Source organism: Oryza glaberrima, chromosome 12 (genome assembly GCF_000147395.1).
Source record: "Oryza glaberrima chromosome 12, OglaRS2, whole genome shotgun sequence".
Taxonomy (NCBI): Eukaryota; Viridiplantae; Streptophyta; class Magnoliopsida; order Poales; family Poaceae; genus Oryza; species Oryza glaberrima.
In genome coordinates, this window is record NC_068337.1 from 3,766,062 (window position 1) to 3,779,596 (window position 13,535).

At 37.6% G+C, this 13,535-nt stretch overlaps 2 protein-coding genes across 2 annotated transcripts; both read right to left on the bottom strand.

Annotated features, from left to right (window-relative positions):
* Positions 1-327: 327 nt before the first annotated feature.
* On the bottom strand, positions 328-5,557 carry LOC127757839 (protein-tyrosine-phosphatase PTP1-like). Its single transcript, XM_052283422.1, has 9 exons — positions 5,217-5,557; positions 3,809-3,896; positions 3,611-3,693; positions 3,380-3,517; positions 1,906-2,031; positions 1,275-1,417; positions 1,056-1,197; positions 687-771; positions 328-573 (listed from the first exon to the last, which is right to left on the bottom strand). Exons 1-8 carry the CDS (start codon positions 5,412-5,414, stop codon positions 703-705), a joined length of 987 nt encoding a protein of 328 aa, XP_052139382.1. The 5' UTR covers positions 5,415-5,557; the 3' UTR covers positions 328-573; positions 687-702.
* A 2,571-nt stretch (positions 5,558-8,128) lies between these two features.
* On the bottom strand, positions 8,129-9,805 carry LOC127757368 (transcription factor MYB98-like). Its single transcript, XM_052282870.1, has 3 exons — positions 9,543-9,805; positions 9,097-9,223; positions 8,129-8,719 (listed from the first exon to the last, which is right to left on the bottom strand). The coding sequence occupies exons 1-3, from the start codon at positions 9,635-9,637 to the stop codon at positions 8,129-8,131; spliced, it is 813 nt and encodes a 270-aa protein (XP_052138830.1). The 5' UTR covers positions 9,638-9,805.
* Between the last annotated feature and the right edge of the window lie 3,730 nt (positions 9,806-13,535).

A 13,535-nucleotide genomic window follows, 5' to 3' on the forward strand; every position in this document is an offset into this window, starting at 1 on the left:
AAGTAGAAGAATATGGCAAGAGTCTCCCCCAAGTCAATAGAATGACTGAATGAGTGATGCCAATTAAGAGAAATCCTGTACCACAACAAGTGCATTGAGAAAGTAATTAACTTTGACTTTGGTCTACGTACCACTACCAAGTAAGTCTCTCAAAGATATTGCCGTGAAATCGCAATATTCAGCTATTAAGACCTTGTAGCTTGACCAGCTAGTAATGTAGTAGATGTTTTAGTTCAAACGGTCGAGAAATTAGGTACGTGATTCCGTTAAAATCCAAGCAATGAACCATTCTTCACTGCACAATAAGTACAGGCACAATGCCACCAATAGTTCTAAACCTACTAACTCTCTTTAATTCCGTGAGAGCAGCAATAACAACAATTTAGAGGTAATGAAATGAAAGTGACATGGCGGTACTGATGCAGTCAAATCTATTCAGAAGTAATCGTGCACCCAAAATAAAAGTGCTAAGCTTCAAACGGTTCAGTCAATGCAGAAATGGTGTGCTCCAATCAGGCATTCATTCAGATTATAGGAATTTAAGGGTGAGAAAAACAGACATGTCCATAATTCCTACAAGGTAAAATTATAAAGTAAGACTATGAGAATTATAGTTTAGCCATAAGGCCATATATGTTTGTGCAGTGATGTTATATACTCCCTTTGTCTCACATCATGCAACCTACCTGCCTTAGGGATACCTCAGCGGTTAGACTCCAAAAGATCTTTCAGCTCATCAGCAATTGCACGATAGCAGAACATGTATTGTTTCTGAAAAACAGATGTATCATTAGAACATCCAAATGGTCATACACAAAAAAAAACAAACTGCACATCTGCATTGTACAGAGACTCTATTTAGTATCAGATGTTACATAATCAAGGATTGATATAAATTTATCAATTTCCCTTCATTCTGAAAATAAAGAAAGTTTTTACTGCTATCTCATTAGGTATACATTCCATGATGTGCTCAGATTACGCTGGACTTGTTGCCTTGTCTGTGTATTTTCAAAGGAAGCAAGTGATATGAGCCAAAAGAAACATTAGCCTACCTCAGTTTGGACCATTCCAACTCGTTGGGTTCTCAAAGTTTTGACAGTTTCATCAAGATGATATGAGCTTTTGTCACCAAGGAGAAGTCTCTCAATTGTACTATGGATAGTTATGTAAGCACCAGTTCTTCCAATGCCCGCACTGCAGAGATACAAAAACAATGTTAAAGAGAATAAAAAGACGTGCACAGAGTAGCATTTTATCAAGATGAAGTGAACCTGCAGTGTACAACTATAGGATGCTCCATCGGAGTATTTTGTAACCATTTTCGAATTTGTCTTACAGCATCAGTATTAGTTGGAACTCCATGATCAGGCCAATCAGGATATTCTATATGGCGTACAGAATGAACCCTGCTTGACTACATTATGAAAATCAGTAACCAGTTATAACTTCAATCCAAAATATCTTCTAAATTACCAGAAGTACTGGTAGTGGCTAATGCAGAATATGTCATGATTATTGTGAATGAGTGACAACAAAGCAGGATGGAAGAAAAATAACTTGAAAGTACTTGCGTTGTACAAATGCAGGGTTAGGTTGGCTGCATACGTAGCTCAGCCGAACCTTCAAATAGATTAACAGTTTACATGGGTTAAATCAGTCTGTGCTGGGTTCGAACAAGCTGGGAGAGTTCACAGATTAGCTGGATGGGTTCCACAGGTTATGTCAGTTTAGTGGTTTGAGAAAACAACAAATGCATAACTAGATTACCTTCTACGGTTGAGATGACTAAGATAGGTGAAACCTACTAAAGTTCATGAACACAAACATTATTTGTCTACGTCATTTTATGTATGACATATTTTTCCTGTAAGAAGAACAAAAAAACAAAGCATATATAATTACCTCGTTGCATTGCACCATCACATCACGCAACCATAACTGATGGCTATCTCTTTTGGCATTTGTAATCTTAACATTGTACTTTCCATACGCTTCACGTTGCTTGCGTAATGGAAGATATTCATCACACTGCCACATACAACATCATTAATAAGCAATTTATCAGGAAATATAGATGATTCAAAGTGCATCACATAGGACAAAGAAAAGCAATGGATTGGAGAGCTCTGTTCAAGAAGGATGTCCTTCTGCATATGTGCAGAATGAAGGACCTATTAAAACAGATAGTTTTTTATTGGTTACAACCTTTGTAATATTTTAAGTGCTCTTTTTGTATTTATTCGTTTGTAAATACTTTTCTTTTAATGAAAATCACACTGCGAGGCAAAGCCCTGGCAGTAATTAAATTCAAAAAGAAGAAGAAAAGTAATGGATTTTCATGTAAAATTCAGTATGTACTGCATGCATATGGCTCTTATTACATTATCATTACCTATTATTTTAGTAAACATTAGATATGTATGTCCCACAGTAAAGTTGCGACTATAGAGATAAATCATACATTTTCAGCTTACAAAGATGCCATTGCAAAGTGGGAAAATGATGTGCAAGCAGCTGTTGGCAGGTACTGTTGCCCTCATGCTATTCCCATGGCAGTCATCACTTGCCATCTCTGGCAACGCCATCCAGCAGGGGGACCAGATCAGGCCAGAAGGCACAAAGGAGAACCCACTGGCCAGATCAAGCATAGGAACATTCAGTCGAATCCAGAGGGGCAGGGAAGGAGGAGAACAGCCAAATCCTGAGGAAGTGGGTGCACTGGAGGTAGGGACGAGGCCAATGCTAACTGGATTTGTTGAGGGGGAGGTGGTACAGGGGTGCATTGCAGATTTGCAGCCATGACTCCGGCAACGGGGTAAATCAATTTTTTTTACCCGCTATTTTAAAAAAGCATAATCAAGACAACCAGCACTAATGGCGCATTAAAATAGTGATTGGCATCAGTTCTAAGTGGGATCCTTACTAGCAATAACCATTGTTCCCTTCTCTCCTTCCAAGGTGTTAAGGAGTACCCTTTCACTCAAAAGCTTAATACTTGCAAGAGAGGAGTTTATGACAGATTTATACAGGTATATTTGGATCCTGAACTAAGATCTACTTTTTATTTTTTAAAAATGTTTACATTATATCCTCAGGAGCAATACCTATTGTTTTCTCCCAAAGGAATTGCATTTAATGATGCTGTTTAGGTTATATGATTGATTCAACCTCTCAAGATATAGTTTTATGATATGAAATCAACATCAGGCATTTTTATTACTCTTTTAAGACAAATTCAGCTATTCATACTGTTATTCTGCCTGTGGTTCACATGTGTATGCAAGACTATGCATGTAAGTATACCAGCTAAGCAGGATCTCACTTGAATGTCAATTCAATAGAACATGCTGAGGAGATTGTTTATGTAAGCAAGCACCTTCAGACTGTCGAATTGTGTGAGCATAACAATAACAGGACATTGATATTCATAGACCATTTCCCAGAAATCATCAAATGTCTTGGCTAGTGGACCTTGAGTGGAAATAAATTTTGCAACTCTGTTGTCCTCAGTGACCTGCAATTTTCATAAACCACATGTACAGATGCTCAATTGTCCCAGGCACTATTCAGAAAGTGAAAAAGAATTGCAGTATATATATATATATACCTTTATAAAGCTTGCATTGATATAATCATTGCTTGAAGTCTGACTGGTGGTTGATCGTTTTAGCCTTACCCTGGTAGTATCAACTAAAGACAAGAAAGGGTTCAACTTTTATTAAGTTCACAAAGTTTCAAGGAGACCCTGCTGGTTGGGCACCAATATAATCACCATAATTACATATGCAGGTGAAAAAAATCTCACATGGTATGACATCAATATAGCGGTTTTTCTCCCTATTTGCAGCATTACGAGCTTCATTAGAACTTCTCATCAGCTCGTGTCTCGTGTCCTGAAGAAATGACCATGATATATGGAATGCTATCAAAATATAGTTATTAACAGGTGATAAGATATCCTCTGAGGAGAAAAAATCATTCAATAAAAGTGAATTGCAATCTTGTGCAAGAAAATTTCTCTTAGAAGGAATATTTTTTAATCAGTGTGAGTATTAATAGAGTCTGCCCAAAAAAAAAACCGTGAGTTATAATTGTAAGTAATTGCTTTATTCACAGCTAATCTAGTAGCAGTTATATTTGAACAATATAGATTTTCATATAGTTGTGATTGAAATCATGGAATACCGAATTTAAGCTTTCTTATGTGCAAGTCACAAAGAACACCCAGTCCATCATATCTTGCACCAGTTGATACAGCCAATTGGCCACAATACCATCTTAAGAAAATCACCGAGATGTTCCTTATAATTTTATCCAACAAAATTTCCAATGACAGCTTATAGAATTGACTAATATTGATTCCAACAACGAGACATTAGTCGAACACTGGAAGTTCTCCAAACAAGATGTATTCACAGATATTATTGAGTCTGTATCTAGTAGATCAATGGGAGAAAACTTTTAAGTTTCTTAAATCCAGAAATGGCATCAAAGGACCAGATAACTTTTTATACATGTCAAGTTCAAGACTGACAGGAGTAGTGATCTATAGCAACAACAAATGCCAATCCTACTTTTGTTTTACTCATTGATGTATTATAGCATAGTGAACTTGGCTGAGGCCACTATTTTAGCTCAGTTTTTCTCCTTTTTTTTTCGTAATTCTTTGCTCTTTTCCTTTTTTTTTTCGAGCTTACCACTTCATGTACTGAAACTTGTATCACATCACATCACATCCCAATGCTTCAGTTGAAAGCAACCCAATCAAAGTGCTTCACTTCAAAGCAAAGCATAACTAAATACACCAACAAATAAATTATGTGAAGATAGGGCATAACCCAAAGTAATTTGGACTGCACATCTGTCACTTTGATTACAATTCTGCATTTCACTCAGAAAAGCCACTTAATGCTAGTCTATCACAGCCTGTGTGTGTCAGTAATAATGATCAGTAATTTTCAAACCTACATGCAAAATTATACTCACTTAACATACATAACACAAAAGGGGATACAGAACCTATGAACAAGCAGACCAAATTGCATTGTAAGATGCAAACAGAAAATATAGGATCGCTAAAACAGGTATTCAATTACGGAATTAGCCTGAACAATCTAGTAGTTAGCCAAACTAGGGAGGAAACAGCAACACATTATCAATCAAACATTCACATCACGACGACGAGGAAATCGGACGAACACAGTACAACATACCTGGAGTCTCCTGAACTCGTCGGACATGGCTTCCGGCCGGCCACACATCCCCTCGAAGTACTCGAGCGCCTCCCTGCATAGACCGACCTGCTCGGGCGTCAGCGCCGGCGGAGGCGGCTCGTCGAGGGGCGCCTGGGACGACGACGACGACGACTGCGCCGCGCGGCGAGGGACACCGGCGAAGCGGGCGGCGGCCATCGCCCTGCCGCGGGAGCTCGTGCCGTTCCCCGTGGCCGCCGCGGTGGGAGCGTACTGGCCGGAGGCGGGAGGAGAGGGGCTCGCCGGAATCGCCGCCGCCGCCGCTGCGGTGGTGGCGGAAGCGATGGAGACGAGGGGTATTAAGACACGGTGATTATGTAGAGAGAGAATATATCCTTTTTTTTTTTAAGGAGAGAGAATATATCCTAGCAACCAGCAAATGTCACGGAAAATTCTATAACAAATAGACATTTACTTCTAATAGTCATATATGCAAAGTTTCATGTACAAATTTATTATATTTTAGCCTAAAAAGTTTAAAAAATATGACAATTTTAAGAGTAAAAATTTGTTAGAATTTTGTCTTTTTAGGTTAAAATGTAATAAATTTGAAGATAAGATTTTTAAATGTAGGTGTAATACTGTTGGACGTATGTGTTTAATTTTTTATAACTTTTGCTAGTTGGTATACACAGAGTGTGTATGAGAAACTTGTGTACATAAGATTATGGGTGTGTTTGGACACCCCTTTTCCCAACCCCTCTTCCTTATTTTCCATGCGCACGCTTTTCAAACTGCTAAACGGTGTATTTTTTGTAAAAAGTTTCTATACGAAAGTTGCTTAAAAAATCAAATTAATCTATTTTTGAAAAAAAGTATATTAGCTAATATTTAATTAATCACGTGCTAATGAATTGCTCCGTTTTTCGTGCGGAGGGTTCTGGTTAGGAACTAGTAATAACGAACACACCCTATATTCTCATATAGAGAAGAAGTGGTTACTCTGGAAATATGGCTTAAAGTTTCTTCAGGGATAAATCAAACAATAATAAGACAAATGATCACATGATGTAAAAAGATTAACAACGTCATATATTTAAAAAACGGATGTAGTGTTTTCTAAAGAGTTGGCATTTATCAATGGCTAACTTGTGTTCTCCGTCTTTACCTATGGATTAACGCGGGAAAATATCAACTTATCGTCTTGCTTATATTTAATTCATTCATTTGTGCTCTGATTAGTGATCATTCATTGTAAACTCAGTTTCATTCATCATTGGTTTAATCGGCAGAAATGAATGGATTTACTCATGGTTGAGCTCTGGGTGGTTTGATATGATGTAGTAGTAGCATATTTTTGTGTCATTTTTTTTTCCGAAATGGCCAAATGGTTGGTGATAGATTTTTAGGGCTAAAATCCTGTAGATTTCTAACCTTGAGATTTGCTTCGTGATTCGTGTTCCAGCGATCCTAGATTTTTGGGGCTAAAATCTTGTAGATTTCTAACCTTGAGATTTGCTTCATGATTTGTGTTCCAGCGATCCTAGCCCTTCTTCTCTAGCTCCGGTGGCACCTTCTTTTCAAGCTCCAGCAGGGCTGGTGACCTCGACGAAGGCAGGGAAGTTAGGGTTTAGGGTTCTGGGTGGGGCTAGAGATGGGGAAGGGGAAGGAGGAATTCGTCGACCTTAGAGGGATGGCCATGGGAGGCGGCGGAACGGGTGGGTGGCAAGGTGGCGACGCCGCTACTGAAGTCGTGGAGTTGGTAGCCGGCGGTGGGCCAGTGCTAGTGGTGGGGGCAAAGCGAGGAGCAACAGGATTAGGAGGCGGCCGGTGATGGCAGATCCGGTAGTGAGGAGCCACTGGAGATGGGGAAGACGGCGGGGCCAGGCGGTGGTGTTGTGTGGGGGCGGCTGTGACAGAGGAGGTGGGGGGATCGTGAGCTTTCCATGGCAACGGTGATACGCACGGGAGGGGGAGGGAGTGGGAACGAGGAAGCAGGAAAAGCTAGGGTTAAGTGTGATGCACGAGTCTTAAAAATACTGAAAATGGATCCTTTTCGCGGCGCCAACATCATTGGCGCCGTGGTTCAACATGACTGAGCTAAAGACATTGGCATCGTTCCCCTAGTCTCCTGGAGAAGCTAAGTCACTTATATTATGGGGGAATGACGCCAACGATAGGACCTATTTGTAATTTTTTTTCTGAAAAGAACCTATTTGTGATAAAAAAACTTATTTGTAATAAAAAATATTTACAAATAAGTCCTCGACACCAATAATACTAGTATTAAAGAGCGGTTTGTAAATAATTTTTATTATAAATAAGTCATTTTTCAAAAAAAATTACGAATAGGTCCTCGATGCCAATGTCATCAAAACAGGCCTAAGTAGACGGGATATATGATCCCTTTGTTACTTGTATATTATTTTGCTACTGAATAAAATTTACATGCGAGTTCTCTTTTCTAAGGAATGGAACTATTCCATAGAACGAGAATAGTTAGTCCATTTGTTTGTACCATCGATTATTTATTCAAGAAAAAAAAAGACCCTTAAGAATAGTTGATTATTCTAGGACTAGAACTAAGAGTTGTTTAATTGATCTTGATCAAGAAAAAAAATTAGTGATACACGCTTCGATGAAAATAAAAACATGAGAATTAGCAATTATCAGGAGAAAATAGTGCACGAAAAGAACAAGAGATCACGCATTTAAAGTACTAACAGAATATATAACAAAGATCCAAAGTAATATTGTTTTTTGTTACTATCTTACTAATACTGCTATATAGTTTCACAGGATAAATTTAAAAAGGTCGTAAAATTATCCGAGTAATTCCAGTAACATATATACACACCATCACTGTTGTTCCAGGACGGCTGCCTAGCTGCAAGTTTGAGTGCATGTTAATCTGTCATCATCTCAATTCTGAACTAATCCGTCTCCTTCAAATTCACAGCCCAGCTTTCTGCTGAACATTCTGCTTTCACAACTGATGCTAATCCAGGCTCAATGTTAATACCATAATCCATATTGCTGAAAATACAGTTCATGTCAACATGAGTGTCCATGTCATAGAGCAGGTATTGTGCTTCATCCTCCTCATCTTCCTTTGTGTCAAACAAACCACTCCACATTTCAGCTGCAAAATCACCACAGCTAGGAACTATATTCTCTTCAGAAGTGTGACTTTGGCTGCAATTGTTCCCATCAAAGCAGCAGGGTGTCCCTTGGGTGATCATCATGTCAGATGGATTAGATTCTGACCTCTCATTGTTCATCTGTGATTCTTGTGGAGAAATGGCAAGACTTTTGATGTAGTTTTGCAGAACTGTACTTCCTGATTTGGAGGTAGAACGGTTGCGCCGTCGTGCAAATTGCCGTCTTTTTGTTGCATTCCAGTGGTTTTTGATGGAGTTTTCAGTTCTTCCAGGTAGGCGTTTTGCTATCTCTGCCCATCTGTTGCCAACTTCCTTGTGTATCTGTATCAGAACCATGTCTTCCTCCTCGCTCCAAGTATCTTTCTGCATTTGTATTTGAACAGAAAAGTTAACTATTCTGTCCATGAATCCTAGGAATATATGATGGTCTCACGGAAATATCTATTGATGCTAATATTTGTAAAATCACCTATTGTTTTGAATATCTGAATTCTAGGCATGCTAAACTGAAATTTAAGAAATGAAAATGCATATGCATTCCCTTTCACTAGCTATAGATTGAAAACCGTAAGGCAAGGGAAAGGACCCTGATGTTAGGCCTCAAATATATATTCATGATAATATTTTTTTAAAAAAGATAACTTGTAAGTTGAATATCTGAAATTCATAAATACTACTAGTAAACTGAAATTCTGAAAGAAGAAATGAAAAGCATAGAAACACAAGGAAATGAGAGTGACCTTGATGTTAGGCCTCAAATGGTTGAACCATCTTTCTCTGCATTGCTTTCCTACTCTTCCAGGCAGCATCCCCCCTATCAGAGACCACTTCTTCAGTCCAAATTGTTCCACTAATTTCACCAGCTTCCTATCAAAATTTGGAAGAACTCAATTTACTCATCACTGGCAGAGTACAGTTGTACAGAGAGCAAAACTTGTGATTTCTAGTTATTGTGGACAGTACCATTACAAAGCATAGTAGTACTTGACAGAATCACAGAGAATTCATCCAACTTACAGTTTTAACTTTCAAATTACAGTGCACAAAAACATTATCAAGTATGCTACTACTTGACAGAATCACAAAGAGTTCATCCACCTTACGATTTCAAATTACAGTGGACAAGAGCATTACAAAGTTAACTTGGTATAGAAAAAAACAAAAAAGAAATTCATCTTTCTTTTACCTGTCTTCTTCCACTGTCCAGTGGCCTTTGACAGCATCAGCCTTCTTGATACCTTTCCTTGACGCCTTGTTTCTTGAAATCAACCTGCCATTCATCTCATACGCACCAAATGCTCCAACTTGAACATCTCTTACAAGATGAGAAACCTCAGTCTTGGGGTTCAACAGAAAGATCGACGAAGCATTGTCGATGAAATCCTTCCTACTTCCTCTTCTGAAGAACTCATGATCAAGATCATGAAGAGTTGCAAAAGGAAGCACAGATCCACCTTCAAGTTCAGACCCATGAACAGTGATGCCTTCAGCTTCAAATGGATGATCAAGATCAGCATGATGATGGAGCTCATCTTGCAGCAGAAAGGAATCAAATGGAATGCCATGAGAGATTGCTGGTTGGGGATTGAAGCAGCTGAAATCCATGGTGAGATTTTCAGAATCTGAATAGGAGATATCGAGTAACGTCTCCTGAATCTCTGAGAGGAGATATAGCATTTGGTAATAAAATCTAAGCAACAACTTAGTAGTGCCCTTAAACTTGGGTGGCCAGAGATAAATGGCAGGTTAATGCAAAGTTAATGGATCTCATTTACTGTCATTAACCGAGAAAACCTCATGCATGAGGAGGGAATTAAGGCTCCAATGCTCCCTGCGAGTCTCCAAGACTGCAAACATGCTTGCTATACAGTCGTGCACGTACATAGCGTAGACACACGTTTTCAGAAATGCAACCAAAACATTCACATAGAAATTAACTTTTCAGTTTATAGGCCATGGCCAAAATTTAAAATTTAAATCTTATGTTTATAGTTCATTTTGATTTTTGTATTATAGTTTTTTTTCAACATTGACTTTTAAGTCGTTATGAACACATATAAAAGTTTTACATATAAACTATTTCCTGGACGCTAATGATGTATGTGAAATAATAGGACATGCATATGGATTGAGATAGCTACAATGCACCCGTTCGTTCTCCATCTGTGTAGACAATATCACGATTAGCATCAACACAAACAATTAATTATTTGAGCAAATAAAAGGATTTCAGAGAAGGTGGTAGGCCCATCCAAGTAAATCATCTTGTTAAGCCTTAATAAGTCGATCGATTCATTTCTCTGCACATATATTAACCTGCACAAAATTGTTTCAGAAATTAATTAATTTTTTTGACGGGAGAAATTAATTAATTAATTAATTTAAGCCTGCTGAAAACAGAATAGAGGCTAAAATGAGAGAGGACGATGGGATTGGGCTCTCTTTTTCTTTTGAGGACGCACGTGCGGCCCAATAAATTAATCAGGCCGGGCTTGCACATGGGCTGGGCTCGCCGATAATATTAGGCCCGTTCAACGAACGACCATGCGTCCCAATACACCTGAATATATACTGGCGCCTCAAACTCTTTGATAACAGAAAATCTAGATAAGGGCATCCCGTAGGAACGAGATGACTTAAAAGGTCTACGTTATTTCCATCAAAACAATTGTACACGCATGCGGCACGATTTTTTACTAAGTGGCAGGTCTATACTCCACAACACATCCACGTGTATGTGTCCTTCCTACAGCACGAGAACTCTAGATACACTGGTTGGGCACTTGGGCCATGTGAATCAATTTGGGCATGCACCTCTGTAGGCTTGACTTACATCTTCTATATACCATGGTCATTTTTAATTTTTCGTTTTCTCCTTTTCTTGCTTTGTTTCTTTTCTTGAGTGAGACACATTGAGATTTAGTATCTCGTGTAAATTAATTGACACAATGATATTATGTAACATAGATTTTATTTTTCTCTCTTTTTGACTGGTGTTCGCTTTTCCACTGCTATGCTGATACCAATATGGTACCAGTTGCATGGTACCTGGTACCTGTGACAGCTGGTACCCGATACCTGTGACACCTGATACCTGGTACCTGTGATACCTGTGATACCTGATATCTGATACCTGGTACGGTGGTACCAGTAACTGTGGTACAACATGTTGTACACTAATTAATCACACATAAAAATTGTCCCATGACTTCACTTTTCCACGGTATCCCATGGGTTAGCTGCCCTCCTTTGATAATAGTACTAACTAGATTTTTGTATGCAGTAAATTAAAGCTTCACCAGTTAGCAAACTATTTAACATAACAAGATTTACAAGTGGTGAAATTGGTGTCAATGTTCACAAATTAAACTAAGGTACTGGGCATATAGCTACTCCCTGCATCCTTCTTCTTTATTGCCCCTTCTTCTTTGCATGTTATTTTGGACAATACATTGATATCTCTCCAAAGTACATGTTTGATTTAGTTATTTTTAATGATATATATACATAAATAAAAAAATCAAGGAGAAATTAAAACATAACTGCATGCAAGTATTTCTCATGATAAATCTATCAACCTGTTTTTTACATTTCAAATCTTAGTAGTTTTCTATGTATTAGTGAGTTAGTAATGTTTTGAGATTGGACTGTAATACTCTAAGCGCCCGTTCTTAAGAATCTTATCAGCCAACTACTAGCTCTAAAAATAGACATATATGTCATTTATAACCAATCTAATAGTGTATCTATACGGTAGTTATATATTGCTAGCACCATTAATACCTAGCTTACCTCTTGTATGCACACAATGTTTTTAAAGCCCATGATGTAGCTAGCTACAATTTTCTTTAAAGTAGAAGCTACAATTTTTGTAGCACACTTTTCTTCTCCCCCATCTCCTCTCTCCTTCATTTAACCATAAATCCCTAATAATTTTTAAAACTGATTATATCACTTATTGTACTTTCTCCAAGACTAGTCTAGGATGTCTACCTATTTGACGATGAATGGGGCAAACATCAATCTTTGTTTCATGGTGACTACAGGGAGTGAACACAAAGATGCGGAGGATATATACAACCTGTAGCTAGCTAGGTCAATATGTGATGTATTTACCTGCAGGCTGCTCTCATGCATGCATGGTCAACCATATGAAGCGGTAAGGTAAATTAAAGTCAAACTGAGCATGTGCATGCATCACTGTATGGGCCATGGGGGACAAACCACAAATCTACAATCTAGGAAGGTATATATATATATATATATATGTGTGTGTGTGTGTGTGTGTGTGTGTGTGTGTGTGTGTGTGTGTGTGTGTGTGAATTTGATGGCTACATGATCATCTTTTTGTGGTAAAAAACATTTTTTTTCCATTGTCAACTAAATTAATTAAAAACCTCTCGTCTGGGATGTGAAAATATGGAGATTCTCTTATCTTTTTTTTTAAAGAAAAGGAACATATAGAGATTATTTTTGCAAGGAAACATATAGAGGTTCTAGTATATACTGGCATGATATTTTTATTTTACAGTAAATTTCACAAAACTACATGTATTTTGATCAACCTATCATAAAACTATAGTTTTAAAATTGTGTATCACAAAATTACAGATTTAACACCATATTTATAGATTTAAGATATCGTATCAGAAAACTATAGATTTAACATCAATTTTTATCATAAAACTACAACTTGTGTAATCTCAATATAATACTATGGATATAAACTCTAAATTATGTAGTTATTTGATAACTTCATCACTAAATCTGTAGTTTGTGATATGATTCCTTAAATTTATAATTTTACGATAAATTTAGCGCTAAATTTGTAGTTCTGTGATTCATATATTTTAATATGTAGTTTTGTGATAGTTTGGTTAAAGTATTGTACGGTTCTATGAAATTTAATGTACATTTTATTTTCTTTCACAACCTAATTGACCTATATATATATGTTGCTTAATTTACTTCTTAATTTGGTACATTTAGCTTCCCTACTGCCTAGCTAGATATTAGGTCGAGCCAACATACATGCATGAGAGATTCAGGGATAAACAGGCATAATTTTTTTTTAAGAACTACAAACATAGCTAAGAGCATGTGTTGCATTGGTCTACCACAGACATGTCTATATATCTTTTTTATCTGAAATTAATCCGCCTCTTCATATTAAAAAATG